This window comes from Netta rufina (genome assembly GCF_964035555.1).
Source record: "Netta rufina genome assembly, chromosome: 5".
Lineage (NCBI taxonomy): Eukaryota > Metazoa > Chordata > Aves > Anseriformes > Anatidae > Netta > Netta rufina.
In genome coordinates this window covers 1,107,920-1,121,691 of record NC_140128.1, presented here as the reverse complement: position 1 = coordinate 1,121,691, position 13,772 = coordinate 1,107,920, and the positions used below count along the sequence as shown (strand labels likewise).

The 13,772-nt window shown below is 34.9% G+C and overlaps 1 protein-coding gene across 1 annotated transcript in view; it reads left to right on the top strand.

Moving 5' to 3' along the window:
• PARVA (parvin alpha) overlaps nt 1–13,424 on the top strand; it is a 69,077-nt gene extending 55,653 nt beyond the window's left edge. Inside the window, exons 8-13 of the mRNA XM_084287496.1 lie at nt 299–318; nt 1,697–1,758; nt 2,469–2,537; nt 4,337–4,438; nt 5,209–5,281; nt 8,422–13,424. Coding sequence (XP_084143622.1) covers nt 299–318; nt 1,697–1,758; nt 2,469–2,537; nt 4,337–4,438; nt 5,209–5,281; nt 8,422–8,498 — 403 coding nt within the window. The 3' untranslated portion in view covers nt 8,499–13,424. The remainder of the gene's footprint in view (nt 1–298; nt 319–1,696; nt 1,759–2,468; nt 2,538–4,336; nt 4,439–5,208; nt 5,282–8,421) is intronic.
• The last annotated feature ends 348 nt before the right edge of the window (nt 13,425–13,772 follow it).

The window sequence follows — 13,772 nt, the reverse complement described above, 5'->3', positions numbered from 1 at the left end:
AAATTAACATGAAAAAGCATTCTTCACTGGCAAGGTGTGTTGATTTGGTTCAGCAGTAGGAAACATGAGATCTGGCCTTTCCATGAAACTTTTCTGAAGCCAGGAGATATTATGCTGATTAGTCTCCAGACTAATCCGGAGTCTCATCTGGAGTAATTTAATGAAGGTTTTCTTAATTCCATGAATCTCCTCCAGTTTTCACCAAGCTGAAGATCTGGCCGCATAATGCTGTTTTATTTTGCAGGACAACATGTGCAAGAGAATCATATATGTAAACTTTTTTTTTTTTTCTCCTTAGGGCATTTTCAGGAAGGCACGGTAAGTTCATTTGATTGTTTACTTTTTCTTAAGGCATCCAGAGTAGACATTAGTTTTGCAATGGGTGGTCATTTTGATCAACCTGCAAGGAAGTAGAGGATTTATAATTGACCTGGCAAATATATGAATGTATGTGCCACAGACTGTTGTGACAGTTAACAAAGGGAGAAAAGCATTAAAGTCAGTCTGACCATCTTTAAAACGCATTTCAGTACTTTTCAGCACATGTTAATTTGCAGATGCTTTATGGTTTAACATCCAGAGCATTACTGTAATGGTATTAATGGTCATAAGTTCACAGCATAATATGAAATGATGTCTTATGGTAAACCAGCTGCTGTACTTGTTGGCATTCTTGCATATGTTACCTACTTACGCTTTACTGACTTTGGGTTGTTATTCAGCAGGTTCCTGTACCTAGAATGTTTCATGATTAGTGTTGAGACTGGCCAAACGCCTGGCCAACAGAAAACATCTATGAGGAGTTTAGATGGAGTTCCACCAAGAATTTAGCATTTGCTTCTTACATTGTTTCAACAATTGCTTTACTGCTGAGTTAAAAAGCTACATGCATGACCTTTTTCCCATGATATCGCAGTGCAGTCTTACTTGCTTTAAAGTCACACTTCTACAAATAACCTTTGGATGTACTTTAGCAGTTTTCATTCAGGAATATGAACGTAGCTTTTTCTGAGTCGTTCTCTATCACTCAGTTCTCTGAAAAGTTTTCTTTTTTTTTTTTTTTCTTTTTTCACCTTCAGAAGGTAACCACAGTACTGTTGCAGTCATTCTGCCCGATGTTGCCTGTCCTACTGCTCATGTACGAAATTGCATTATCAGAATGGTCGAAAAACATCTATAAGAAAGATTGTTTTGCAGCTGTATAATTGTAAGCTTGCCTGAGGTTAATACAGTGTAGCACTCCACAATGCAATCCACTGGGTGATACCCACATATTGTGGCCCTTGTGGAAAATTTTCGTCTGTAGATGTGACTCCAGAAGTAAACTCATGTTCTTCTTAACAAAGTAAGCTGGTTACCTAACTCCCTGTATCTGGCTGTTCAGGGTTTTATGCATAAGTATTCCACCCTAGGAAATTACCTAGGTAACTCTAGTTACCTCTAGGTAACAATAGTTACCTCTAATTACCTAGGTAATTAGGTAATTTGAGTCATACTTGAAAACGATGCTTTCCCTAAATAATAGCAACATAGGGCAAGAGAGAAATATGCAAAATACATGGTACTTGGAATACAAAGAGACTATATTGAAACATTTTGCTGAGTCTTGTCTCAAATAAGCGTGTGCTTTAATAAGTGTTTATCCTGCATCTAGACAACTGCTGATAGGTACATTAACATCTCTGATTTTTTTCAGAAAGAGATGCATTTGACACTTTATTTGACCATGCTCCAGACAAGCTCAATGTAGTAAAAAAGGTTAGAAGTATTTATTTTTAAAATACATAATATGTATCTACATGCTTGTGTGAGTATACGTTGTGTGTGTGTGTATGTAATATAACATTGACATAGTTTGTATACATTAAATACCACTAAGCTTTATGCTGGAAAGAAAAATACAAATTCATGAATATAATGTCAGTTTTTGTAAATATTTAGCAGCCTGAAATTAACTTTGGAACGCAGAAAAAGATACAGTTATCATCAAAGTTTTCATCAAAAAGGAGTTCTCACAAAGTATATGTTGATTAAAACTCAGCTGGGTTGATTAAGTTCACTGATGCCAAAGAGTTACACAGTTTATCACTGCCAGTGGTCTGACCTAGAGTATTTTATTTTGGTTGCTGTCTAATTTGAGTGGAGTCCAATTACCCACTTCCCTACACTCTGCCACAAGTTTTTTTTTGAATTATTATTATCTCTTTTACGAAACAGTGAAATTTGTATTTATATACATCATGTTCACTTTATTTCTGTTCATCATTCTTAAAAAAAAAAAAAAAAAAGAAAAAAACAACAAAAGATTTTTTAATGTAGTATTTCAGTTTTAAAACTTAAAAAAATATTGTATTGCAGTCTCTTTGCTCGTGCAAGTTCTGTTCTGAGTGGAGTTCATTCCATGCATGGCATGCATGGAACTTCTGCCCTATTGAATAGACCTTCACTAAACTGTTTTCACATTTCAGACTCTCATCACATTTGTGAACAAGCATCTCAATAAATTGAATTTGGAGGTCACTGAACTGGAGACCCAGGTAGGATTTTATAGCCTATGTTGAAGGGGAGGGATACCTGCACTGTTATGACTCCATCTTTATTGACAAATTCCTTTGACCTTTTATTGATAGGATTCTAAGATGTTACTTCACTGGAAAGCCCTTCAATTTTAAATATGTTCGTATGAGTAAAACCCTCAACAATTAAGCATAGAAATCATAAGGGCAGCCAAATTTCTCTTAGAGCAGTTTTTTACTTTCATTAGCATAAAATGTATTTAACAGATGCTACCTCTTGGGTGCTGGTAAATGCTGTTGGGAGAACCTGTGTTTGTTTTGGTCAGCCTTTGTCTGCTTGGTTTGATACAATTTCAATCTGAACAGTTGTTTCCTGCCTACCTTTACACATGCCAGTAATCCCGTGGGATTGCAATGACTATTTAGTGAGATTAAACCTGCTCAAGTGTATAGGCAGCTGTACAGCTGGTCTGCAGGCTAGATTGCACCACAGAAATAATGTGGTATACAGTCTTCTTTCTTGTTCTAAGTTGCTAAATTGGGTGGAAAGAAGCTAAAAGAAAAAATTTATTCTGTGGTTTTAATAAATCGCTATATGAACAATTGCAGCAGTTACCATAAGAAAATTACAAGGTCAGACAGGAAGGATGCCATCCACACTATCAGAAAAAAAATGGTGTTTTCAAGACAGTTTATATGTCATGTTTCATGTTGTTATGAACAGGGTTAATTTGAATAACTATCACTCCAGTAGAGATTATTCAAAGGTAAAATTGAGATTTAGATGGAAAGAATGTGTAAGGGCTTTCAGAAGGATGTCACTGTGACTGTACATTGCATTGTTTACCTTTGGAAAAAAATGTATTATTTAAATGTGCTGAGAAACACCTTAAGTGTGTATCCAAAACAGCATTCTCTAAGATGAGAGACTGTATTTCTATCAATTGAGAGAAAATGAGCTACCTCAGGAAGGCCGAATCATAGAATCATTTAGGTTGGAAAAGACCCTTGAGATCATCAAGTTCAACTGTCAGCATAACACCACCAAGTCCATCACTAATTATCAAATCACAGAATGAGTCATGTTGGAAGGGACCTTAAAGGCAGGGATGCCACCCACTAAATCAGGTTGCCCAGGGCCCCATCCAACCTGGCCTTGAACTCCAGGGATGGGGCATCCACAGCTTCTCTGGGCAACTTGTTCCGGTGCCTCACCACACGCTGGGTGAAGAATTTCCTCCTAACCTCTAATCTAAATCACCCCTCTTGTCCTGTCATTATCTGATGGAGCAAAAACCATTCCCCCTTGTCCTGTCATTATCTGACTGAGCAAAATGTTGCTCTCCATCTTTTTTTTTTTTTAAAGGTGCTTTTTTTTTTCTCTTTGATTAGGAGAATATCTCAGTGCATCGATAGACCTGATGCTACAAGGTTAATAGTGCCTTTAACAAAGTCTTACAGATGCTTCTAATTTTTAGATTGAGATGAACATGTATCATAGCAATTAGTTACCTTCTATACGTCATTGCATACACTGAAAATTAGATTCACACAAACTTGTAAAACATAGAAGATGATTATTTGTTCCTTTATTTCCTTCAACATATTGAATTTCCGTGTGGTCATGAGATTGCACATTCATTCTGCTTCCTTCTGCTCAGGGAGTGCATGCCATTTGATATATTGAGAGGTGTCTTTTCTGATTGCCTGCAACCAGCAGAATAAAAAGCAAAAGCATAGATCAAAGCCACTGACCACTGCTCTCTCCAGGAACTTTATTGTATATTCAGAAAATATATTGAGAAATATCTTTTCTACAGTTTGCAGATGGTGTGTATTTAGTCCTGCTAATGGGTCTCCTAGAAGGCTATTTTGTTCCTCTCCACAGCTTTTTTTTGACTCCTGATAGTTTTGAACAAAAGGTAATTATATTTTTTTTTCCTGTTAAAAACAAAGAAACAAAAATGTCTAGTAGTACAAGGATGATACGAACTTTCCAGCATAGGCTTCATGTAAATAGCTGAAATCAGAAGAGGGCTATACTCATAACCATTTCCAGGCATTTTTCAGATCTCTGTGTTACTGGTTATTCAGAATAAAAGGGAGAATTATATTAATGATGGGGTGTCTAGCAAATATTAACTGATTTTGGCAACCATTGTGTGATGCTGTCATTGAGCCAGACTTACTGTCCATTAATTGTGTAAAGAACCATACACATGAATTGATGACAGAACTGATTTTTTAAGTCTAAAAATCAAAGAATTTGACATTTCAAAGGTTTAATGTTTTTTGGAAGCATGAAGGCATATATGTACTATGCATCATTTTAAGACCAACCGTTACTGCAGTGTCTGTTGCTATCCAAGCAATTCCAATGTCTGTTCAAGACAAGCACATCATGAGCCATCACGTTCCAGTTTTTAAACTTGGGGGAGTTGGGTTATTCTTATTGTTAAGTATTTTTTTTCTCTGTGAAATATTAGTTCAGATGTTAGTTTTCAATTATTTCTCTATTTTTGAAACCACCATCACCACACAGAAAAAAAAAACACAACAACAATGGATTGTCTAAATTGATATGTGGAGCCCTGATATTTATTTTTTTTCCCTTCCAAGCGTTTTTTTTTTCGAACATTTATAGTATACTGTTTATAGATCATCCTAATGATTTCTTATATTACATTACTAGGTCCTCAATGTATCCTTTGCATTTGAGCTAATGCAAGATAGTGGATTGGAAAAACCAAAGCCAAGACCAGAAGGTATCTATTCCACTTTTCCTGGTATTTCTCTAGAACTTTGTGTTGGATCCAGACCTTTTCTCATGGGGTTGTGATATGAATAAATTAAGGTTAAAATGGTAATACAAGAAAGGCAAGATGCATTTTGAAGTGCTCAGGTAGTGCTGCAATTTATGTGACTAATAGATACCCTTGTTCAAATGTTGCAAGGCTTGATTTCTTGAATGACCGGGGTAATATTTGTGTGACCGATCACATGCAGTAATATTCAGATATCCAATGAAAGTAGAAGAACGTAATTGTGAACGGTGTCACTTGCAAATATGAATTGCTCTAATTGCTCCATTTTCCCGTTCCACATCTTTATGCTAAACCTCAAGTACATGTATTCCAGTATAACGTACACGATTTTCTTAAAAGATGTAGGTGTTGTGGAAAAAAAATATTAAAATGTTCACTTAACTGTCTTGGAGTGCAGGACCTAATCATGCATATTTTAAATCAGATTTAGAGCTAGAAACTGAAAGTAAAGCATGTCTTCAGTGAAGGTTTTGTTGCTGACATTAGCAGGACCAGGATTCCACGCTTCCTCAGTCACATAAATGCAAGGTTTAAATCCAACTTTTCAGGCTGGATATAAGACCCTTGATTTGCTGTATGTGTTCCATCTTAACAGCAGTAGGCATGCACACACAAAAATTGTCTCAGGATTAAGCCTATGCTGCTTGTGCATTTAATCTGGATTTACTCAGCCCATTTTTTCACTTTCATTGGTTGCTTGAACTCTTATCCACAATCATGCATAACTACACCAGTGGTGACTGTGTCACAAATTTTTATGTTTGTAAAAGTCATAGAACCACAGATAGAACCACAGATTCATCTAGGTTGGAAGAGACCTCCAAGATCATCAAAAAGAAAAGGGGGAAATAGTGAAATCCATGGATCCAAGTAAAACAGAGTACCTGTGATCCCTTACTCCCCATGGAGGTTTAAAATTCTTATGGCATTTAATTTTTCAGGTATTTATTGCTCTAGGGGACAGCTAATTTTTCCAGTATAAATCAAGCCATAAGGATATTTCAGCATATATAAGACATTTCTTGTGCAATTATTGAAATACTTAATATGAAACTTCCTGCCCAATGTGAATGGAAAAACACATCTGTTTTATGTGTTGTTACATTGGGCACAGTGCCCATACTTAAAATTTCCAGAGAGCTAAAGAGTATTGAAAAGGATCTTACCCCAGAAGTGTATACTAAATACTCTTTAAATTCCTGCACTGTTTCTTTGAGGTTCTTGGGGAAAAAAAAATGCTGAAAAGTGCTTCAGAATATGAAAAACATATTTAGTGGAAAAAAGAATGTGGTTAAGTAAGTGAGTATGAAAACCAATGATTTTTATGGGGTCAACAGTTTATTTGGCTTGTTTGCAATATAATTGAAAGGGTTTTAAAAAGCTTTCCATGACCTCTTACTTTAAAAATTGCCAGAACATTAATCTACTGAGTCTATAACAAATTCATTTGCAGTTTGAGCTTTTTCAGATTGCTTCTTGAAAAGCCAAACTTAAGTTTCTCTTTTTGAAAATTTCAACCAGTAAAATGCTTTATGTTAGTCAAACACAATTAACAATGGAAATAACTCATCTTCCTCTGTGAGCACACTGCTTTTTAGTGTGGACCTTTCTGTGGAATTCTGTTGTGGTGGTGGAATTTTATGGTGACTTGGCAAATACCTGTCAATTTATCTCTTCATTCATTTGAAGTTCTGTATTAGGAAATGAAGGTGTTATGCAGCTTGCTGTTGGCATCAAAGAGGAAACTTCCTGAGATATATACAGTGTTCCATACAGAGTGTAACATGATGTTGTAGGGCAACATGCCCTTCCTGTAGCTTTTAGCATTTTTTCTCCATTTTATAGTAAGCATTTTTGATCTGGTTTATTAAAAGTCACAAAACCATGGTTTCATGCATAATTTAATCATGACATCTAGGTTTGATTGTTTTCATTTTGTCCACAGGTGTCAGTGTGCCATGTGGCTAATATCTTTAGCCCTTCAATTAGCATACTTTAGGACACCATGCATAGCTCTGACTGGATGTATAGTTCAAAGTACAACCCCTTTGCAATCTGTGAGAAGCATGAGTATAGATAAATATAATGGCAAAACCGACAAAACCACCTGGTGATTACATACACAATTTACTAGGTTTACTTGGAGGCTTTGAGAACAGTGGGAGTATGCACACCATCTGCCCTCTGCCTTCGTGGCCAATTCCAAGGACCAAAGTTAGGAGGCTGAGTTCCTATACAGTCAACAGAAAGAGATGGGGCCTTTCTGATGGGCAATTCTAAGTCCCTATTTGAGACTGAATATTTCTTGAAGCACTAATGTAGGCTGCTATAGTAGTACATGTCAGTTTGTTTTATAGATTTCTTGTATAATAATATTGACTTTCTCAACAACTTCCCTTGGAAACAGCAGGTATTCATTAGCTTTTTGTTTCACATAAATCATTTACCTTAGATGTTGAGTGTATAACAACTGATTCAGCCATGCACATCAGCTAACCTAAAGCGTTTTCAGAAAAGTTTTCAAGGGACACTTGTATACCTAGCTTTTTAGATCCTTTGGAAATTTTCAGATTTTAACCTTGCATCTGATTATCTTGCCAAAATTAGGCCTAATAAAGGAAGTTACAGCCTAATATGGGCCAAGACCTGCAAAATCCCTACAGAAAAGTTCAATTTGTTCTTGTCTGTTTTTTTTTTATTTATTGTATTTATTGTATTTATTTATTTGTTTATTTTTGAGGTTGTTACTTTTTGGCCACAACCAACTGAAGATTCAGTCCTGTCAGTATATGTGATACTATGTACAAGTTGTCTCATGGGCCTTTACAATTTGGTTGCATTTCTACATCATCAGCATTAGCCATTTATTTTCCTAACTGAAAGTGGTTGAGAAAATTATGTTTGAGTTGACAGTTTACATGTTATTTGCTTATATTTCTACTCTTTTTTACTATTTTTGTGATTCTAATGTTTATGGATATGAATCTGAGCAAAGAGAGGAAATAGAGAAGGGGCACTTCATCTGAAAATGTTTTGGCTTATGAAGTTACTAATAGTTTTTTCCTTGTTTTTTTTTCTAGATATTGTAAATTGTGACTTGAAATCTACACTAAGAGTACTATACAACTTGTTTACCAAATACAGGAACGTGGAGTGAAGAATTAATTTGGGACGTCTTAACAAAGAAAGCATCATAACTAGCATATTTTTCATCAGTATTCCTCTGCATCTTTGTCCTAAAAGGAGCTAAACCATTTATCTGAAGAGTCTTTAATTGACTATTCACACACATCTATTTTCATAGAAGGTTTAAAGCTAAGGCTATGTAACACTAATACATATTATGAAAAAAAAAAAAAAAGTTTCAAGGAAGGTACTTGGTTATCTTCTCAGAGGATCCATGTCTCAAAAATAACTGCATCATCACACTGTTTTGTAATAGGTGGAACAGCAATGAAAAAAGATTTAGTAACTTTAGTTCAAGTTAGACTTTGAAGTCAAACATAGATGCTTCATACAGAAACTTCCTATTTTAACGTTTTTATGTATATCTTTTCTAATCTGGGGAGGGGAAGAATATTTACTGTCCATGGTAAGATGGTTGCATTCTAATTATGAGAAATATGCATGGGGAGAAACAGTTAAATACTGTTCACATCACAGCTAAAAAGAACAGACTTATTCAAGCACTTAATCTGATTAATTTATTTAGTTAGGTTTGAATTTTATGGGTACAAACTGATGTTGCTACTTATTCTTTCAGTCTTACTATAATGTGATACTCTGCTTTAAATATGTATTATTGAACATTCCACCAAATACACTTTGCAGCTTGTTCACTTAATTTTGTTCAAGGAAGATATCTTCCTCGTCCTCTCTTTTTTTTTATCTAAAGTACACATTTCAGGATAGCACACCTGTATAATAGTTTCCCCGTATTATTTGTATTAGCATAGTATTAAAAAGTAAAAGAATGACTTGTTTTTCTTTTAGTTGTTGGAACACAGGATTTCCAGGTTTTAAATTTAAATTTATTGCTAAATAAGATTTAGAATCTGTTCCTTTGATTGAAATTATGTTTAATGTATTTTGCTGCATGATGTCCAACGTAAAGAATATTATATATTTTCCAGAAACATTCCTGTAGCCTTTCAGATACAAAAGCACTGTTTTTAGGTTAAAACTACTCCCATCTGCAAAGATTCTGTTACAGTGTAAGATTCTTTGGTCATTTTATATGGCTATAAAGAATATTTTTTTCTAATCATGACCAAACGTAAGCTGTTACCTTTTAATTTTATTTTTATTTTTAACAGACATAAAAGAGAAATGGGAATTGATTCTTCCCTTAGACTGCTGTCAAGCACCAGTTATGTTTCCATAAAGAATCTGTAGAGACTGCCTGGCATGAGTACAAATCATTAAAAACTGCACTGGTACAAGCTGAAGAGTAAATTAATCATTTGTTAGAAGTCTTGATGTTAGTTTTAGATACCTTTCTAATAGAAGTGTTTCAGTGCAATCACAGATTCTTGGAATCCTGGGTTATACAGTAAGGAAAAAAATCCTTAGGCAGAAATTATTGGCCTACTGTTTAGAAGTCTTTGGACTGCTTAGTGTAGGAGAGAGACTTTTGAATAGTCATCCAATTATGGCAAAACTGGTATAGGTGAAAGGGAAAGGAAGTCTGTCAGTCAGCTCTTAAGAGTTGGTCTGAAGAAATGTAGTGCTGGCAAGAACACTACATAACAGCTGTATGCTACTTATTATACAAAGCATAACATATTTTTCAGTTTTTAGGGCTTCTATTTTTAATTAGTGCTTTCCAGTGCAACACTAGCATAAAGGGAAAAGAAGCAATTGCATTCGTCTTCAGTGAACATCAACTATCGTAAATATCGAGATGATATTGACTTCTGCTGGGGGGCTACAGAAATTTTTCTGTAATAAATAAATCTCAATAAGGAAATACCAACTTTTGCAAAGAAAATTCATTATTTAATTCAAAGGATAATATCCGGATATTCTCTGAACTCAGAAGTTGATATGTTACTGTCACATATGTTCTAAATATTTTCATTAAAATGTTTGTTTACCTCTATGTTTTTTTAACTGCGTTTCTGAATTAGAGGTACAGAAAATAATGATTATTTGCCTTTTACCATAGGTAAATAACTGGACCTTTGTCAAAATGAACGTTTGAGTTATATCTTTAATATTACTGATCTTTCTGAGAAGCTGCACAATAGGAATTAACCAAACATTTTTTGAGCAAAACAAGATGGAGCTTCTCATGTATACCAGCAGCAATTTCAGCTTATTTCAATGTCTGACATGTAAGTTTTCCATTTGCAGACTTAGATTATGGTAATTGTAGTAGTTCATTAACAAATGTGTGATATTTTTTTTCTGCAAATCCTGCTGAGCTGAAATGCTCTTTAAAGTCTTAGCAATGCCAAAATATTTTGATTGTCATTGTTTTCAGGAGTGCACTTTGTTTAAAGAGAAGATTTATGTATGCAAAAGAAAAAAGTTAGGAACAGTGAAACTGTTTTTCACTTGGACTTGAAAACATGTATTTCTGTGTTATATTGGTGTAACAGTATTGGAGATTTTGAAGTCTCTTAGACTCAATTTTCCACCTGTAAAAAACATAAAACTGACACAGAATTGTGAGATCCTTATGCTGAAATGCAATTATGCAGAACCATGGAAACATTTAAACAACATCCAACCTCCACACAAAGGTCTGTCCTATGTTAAGAATTTCTGTAAATTATAAGTGCTATATAATCAAGAGTGACCTATGTAAATATAGGCCCATGTGATAATTTTAACACATTCACACAAATAGTGTATGCTGCCAGGTAGGAGTGGCTCACAGCTTATATTTTGACAGTATAGATTTAAATAGCTATAAAATAAATATAAAATCTAATATACAGATTATATCTAATATATTATTACTTTGATACAGAATATTATAGAAATATAGAATACTACTGTAGGTAGTTGGCTCTTCAGTAATCAGTGTAGGCCAGCACCTTCCTGCAGGGAACTAAAACATTACATTAGTTGGGCCAAATTCTGCTCACACATATGATGCTTGGTATTCTCGTTACACAGTATGTATATGTCAATGTACAAATGACTACAGAATTGCTTTCACAATTTATGTTAGGATAGAAGTTGTTTAAGTTTTAGGTCAGTCCTGGTCTTATTTATAATGACTTTAAATGCTTAAATAGATCCAAATCAATGGATTTAGCCCATGTAAGATATCAACAGTCACCTGGAGAAGCCTGTTTCCCTGACTCCAGAGGGAGCCTCTGATCTTGAGGGTGCTATATCAGCACTTTGGGCTGCCTTAAGATCTCATGGTATCTGGGTCTCATGCACCTAACCATTGTGTCTGTAGTGTCTTGTCATCTGAAGGCCCACAGGTTGCTGAGACCCTTGAAAACCAAGAAGTTGTTAGCCTGATGTGAGGAACTGAAAGACAGTAAACATTTCTGTTCATGGGGCATTATGGAACTGCAAAAAGAACATTTTTCTGTGCTTCCCTTACTTCTAATCCATCTATTTGCCATTGCAGTAGTATGGTAGCCGGGTTTATTTTGTGTTTAGAGACAGGCAACATCTCCCTATTGATGGATTCTTTTATGCTCTGTCAACCACACAGAAATTAGTTTTTCAAAGAGGAGCTACAGATTCTTAGAGTATATCAAAAAGATGTCAAAATCTTAAGATCAGCTCCTTCCATGTTTCTTTCTAAGCTGACTGGCTTTTATGTGCCATAAAGAACAGGCCTTAGTAGAAGGTATCAAAGAAATCCTTGCATGATTTTAACTGAGACACACACATCAGGCCCAATTGTAGTCCTCTGTGTTTCTGATGAAGTATTGACTCACTGAGTCTCCTACTGAATGAGCTGACTGCAGGATATGTAGTTCTTCACATCTCTTAGTCAGTAGATATTTCCCTATTACAGGGGGAGCAGTAGCCCTTGCAGCTACATAGTTCAGGACCAGCAAGTGCTGGAAAAGGTCCTCATCTATTTCTGTTGACAGTACTTGTTGGCACATAAATCAGTGCCATTAGATGAACAGAGCATTTGGTCCTTTCTCTTTTTACAGAGGGTTACAGTATTTGAGAATGTTTTGCATTCAGGCAAACTATATTGATTGACATAAATGATATCTGGTTGACCTTTTTCCTTACTCATTTTCATGAAGTATGTTTTAAAATTCCTATCTTAGTTTAATTTTGCAGATACCTTACTGCAATTCACGATAGTATAAAACAGAATGGCTTATAGAAGTGATGGGTTTCATTTCATTAGAGAAAAATATCTACAATATTTAATACACTATATACTAGCTTTAGGTCTAGTTTCATTTGCTCATGTCTTCCCAGCATAACAGCCATCATGCATGGCCTGTGTGTATGCCAAACACCCAAAAAGAGAACAGTGCCTTGGAAGACCTCTTGCAGGATTTTCTGTACTGTTACCTTTGCCATTTTACTATGAGAATGAATGTGGATTTTCTCTTTGAAGTACAAGTAAGGGCAGAAGAAATCCATTGTAGGAAGTTATAATTAGTTTTAAGTATGATTTTTATTGTATCAGAGGAAAAATTGAGATAGTAGTGTGAAAATTCAAAAAAAATCTGCATATCTCAACAACCACAGATATTCCAAAGATTTTTTTGAGTCATTTGACATTTACTAGGGCTAATGTTACGTATTTTGACAATATTTTCTGTCTGCCTATTTCTTTTAGTAATAATGATTTATTTTTTTCTGTTTAATAGTTTAGTGCTACACAGCAGCAGTTAGTGTCATTTAAATACTTGCTTCCAAATCTTAAGATCAAATTCAAGAAAAAAAAATATTTTCAAAATTCACTTCTTAAGGTGTGTACCTGAAAATAATGCTTAGTTTAAATTAAGCTGTGTTGTTTTCAACTACAGTGTTAGTATCTTTCACAGAATCTCTTTTATGTACTCTGTAAGTGACACTCCACTGCTGATTTTTCCTGTGTTTTTTCTTCTGAAACTTTTGTTATGATCCACAATAAAATTTGCACCTGAAATTCAACATTGTATGTTGTTGTTGGGCCAAAATATGACATATATGAAAAAAGCTAGGAAGGCTGTATGGTTTTATGTTCTCAGAAGTTCCAGACCTCTCTATCTAAGCCATTCTCAGTTACCTCCTTGTGGGTGTACTTGGTGTTTATTATTATTTTCTGTGGAGGCTGGTGACAGCTGAAAGTGGGTTGGCAGAAACAGACATGTAAGCATATGCTCAAAATGATTAACAGCAGCAGGTCAGGAAAATTTTGTATTTGACTCAAAATGGCAAAGCATGCCTTTGCTTTAATATTGCTATGTTGAGCTCCTTTGGGAAGATTTTTCAGCTGGTTATA